This window comes from Chanos chanos, chromosome 11, assembly GCF_902362185.1.
Source record: "Chanos chanos chromosome 11, fChaCha1.1, whole genome shotgun sequence".
Taxonomy (NCBI): domain Eukaryota; kingdom Metazoa; phylum Chordata; class Actinopteri; order Gonorynchiformes; family Chanidae; genus Chanos; species Chanos chanos.
The window spans coordinates 24,145,594-24,148,093 of NC_044505.1; the positions used below are offsets into that span (position 1 = coordinate 24,145,594).

Here is a 2,500-nt window from a genome sequence, read left to right on the forward strand (position 1 = left end):
CTTCAACATGTACAGACAAAAACTCACACATCAACACGTATACACACACACACACACACACACCCATAAACACTCGCAATTTAAATTCGCTCTCTCACCTGAGACAGCTGCAGACACACACACACACACACACACACACATCCCAGAGAATTTAAATTCACTCTCTCACCTGAGACTGCAGACTGGCGGTTTAGCCGTGCAGAGCCACTCCTCTGCAAAGGATTCTGGGTCGGTTTGGAAGACACCTGGTTTGACGTCGCAGGGTTCTTCAGGCCTAGAGCCAAAGCAGAGCAGAAATTAAACCTCATGTTAAAGATGAGAGAGAACAGAAGACTGCCTGTCAGACAGGACTGGGGACTGCCAACAGCTCTTGTTGCTCAGACTTTGGGTTAGTCACTGGTTTGGATGGGATCACTGATGCTTTCATAACCTGTGGGTGGGTCACTAACTAACTTAACACCCCCCCCCCCCCCCCCCCCGGACAACACCCAAACTCTGCTCCTCCCACACCCAGAACGGCTCCTCTGAGCGGACACGGAGATGAGTTCTGGGGCTGCATTGGAAAGTTCTGGAGTGTTCTCGCTGGTGAATAAGGCTGTAGTTGAACATGAGTCTGAAACCTCAGGAAGATCTCCCAGAGAGCGTCAGAGACCTGACTCAGTTAAACCTCCTCAGATACTGTCAGAACCCTGGGGCATCCGTGTTACACAATTCATCTATTTCCTGTTCACACTGCTCTGGAGAAGCCAAATCAGGAGTCACTTCTTTTCTTTCTTTCTTTCTTTTTTTGGAATTCTGTGTTCAGTTTAATTCATCATGAATTTTCCTAAATGGGATGCTGCATGCAAAAGTCATTCCCATTGGCTGTGTGTTCAGTTACAGACACCGTGAGTAGGGCTGTGCTCAGCCAGGTCACGTCCATGTTCAGTTTCATATACATCTTCTCGGGGTGATGTAAGAGTTGTCATGGCAATGCAGGCATCACACACAATGACTACCGTCATAAAGACACTTCAACCAAATCTATACACAGATATACAGAGAACAGACAAAGAACACAGTGTGTGTGTTTGTGTGCATACGTGTAAAAACAGATCTGTCACTCATGTTTTGTCTCAAACTCTGAGCTATTTCACATGTCTTCATGTCTTAACTAAAAGGTTTCAGCAGTCACACTGTACCATTCATGCAAGTTAGGACAGCAAGCATTTTCCCAAAGCATCACTGCTTAAATCGAAATCTAATCATGTCTGATTTTTTAAATGCAATTATAGCCTGCTTGCCTACATCTCATATGATTAAAGGATGAGAAATGTCTTTCTGAATCTCATTCACACCAGTTCTAAGTACCGAAAGGTTTTTCATTCACACCTCATCATTCACTCTCATAAATGGACCAGTCAGAGAGCACACAACTAATGGGCAGTTAAAACCTGGGACTGATCTCTGATCAGAGATTACATCACTGCAGAACACATTCAGAAAGGAGTGTGACCTCAGCTGAGAACTGTTAATGGCTCTGAATGGGAAACTCAAAGACCTGCAGGAGAAACTCAGTTCACACAAAACCAAACGCTGCAATGAGTGTGACCCATTCACAGAAATGCACTGTCTTTATGAGGAGAGAGTGTTAACATGCATGTTTGTAAGAGTAGAGAAGAATAATTTCACTTTTTGAGAATGAAGGCAAATCAGACTGATCAGAAACTGTCAGTTTACTGTGTGTGTGTGTGTGTGGGAGAGAGAGAGAGAGAGAAAGAAAAGCATGACTTTAACTCACCGGTAGCAGCGCTCTTGGCTGTGGGGATAGAGGTAACTCTGCCTCGTGATGATATGACTTTGCTGACAGGGGGTTTGCCCTGAACCTGTGGACCAGGTCGACTGGGCCTCTCCTCACTCTTCACTGCTGCAGCAGCAACTGACAACAAACAGATCGACAGAAACACCATCATCATCATCATCATCATCATCACCAACACCACCAGTCATGATCTCAAAAGAACATCATTCTTATCCTGTTTAAAAATGATGCTTTAACATGCTGTGTAAGGTTTACACACATAACTGAAGACCTAATCTGCACTGTAGACATATGTAAACAACCATCAGCCCTCATATCAAAGGCAAACAACACATCAGAGTCAAATTCATCTGCTTAACATTACAGTGAGTGAATCACAGAGGAGCAGGGCCTGGCTCTAATCACCCCCCCCCGATCGCCACGGTTACAGTGCTGATTAAAGCCATGAGAACGTCTCTGATTGGCCGAGACAGTGGAGTTCCCATCTCTGCCGGCTGCATGGACATGTCAGCACTGACTGAGTGGATGAGTGAGAAGTGTCAGGCAGGGCCCGACTGCTCTCTCTGTAAATACAGAGGACGCGCGTCTCCGTGGAAACTGTATCAGCCTGGGTTGTCGTGGTTACGGGTTAAAACTGGCCGGTAAGGAACGAGGCTGTCTGAGTTCACGCTGAGAGAGAGAGAGAAGAATGATGAGTGA

The 2,500-nt window shown here is 45.7% G+C and overlaps 1 protein-coding gene across 1 annotated transcript in view; it reads right to left on the minus strand.

The window, feature by feature from the left end:
- mtus1b (microtubule associated tumor suppressor 1b) overlaps positions 1-2,500 on the minus strand; it is a 48,043-nt gene that overhangs the window by 26,858 nt on the left and 18,685 nt on the right. The window contains exons 5-6 of the mRNA XM_030787962.1: positions 1,781-1,918; positions 170-274 (exon numbers count right to left, since the gene is read on the minus strand). Coding sequence (XP_030643822.1) covers positions 170-274; positions 1,781-1,918 — 243 coding nt within the window. The remainder of the gene's footprint in view (positions 1-169; positions 275-1,780; positions 1,919-2,500) is intronic.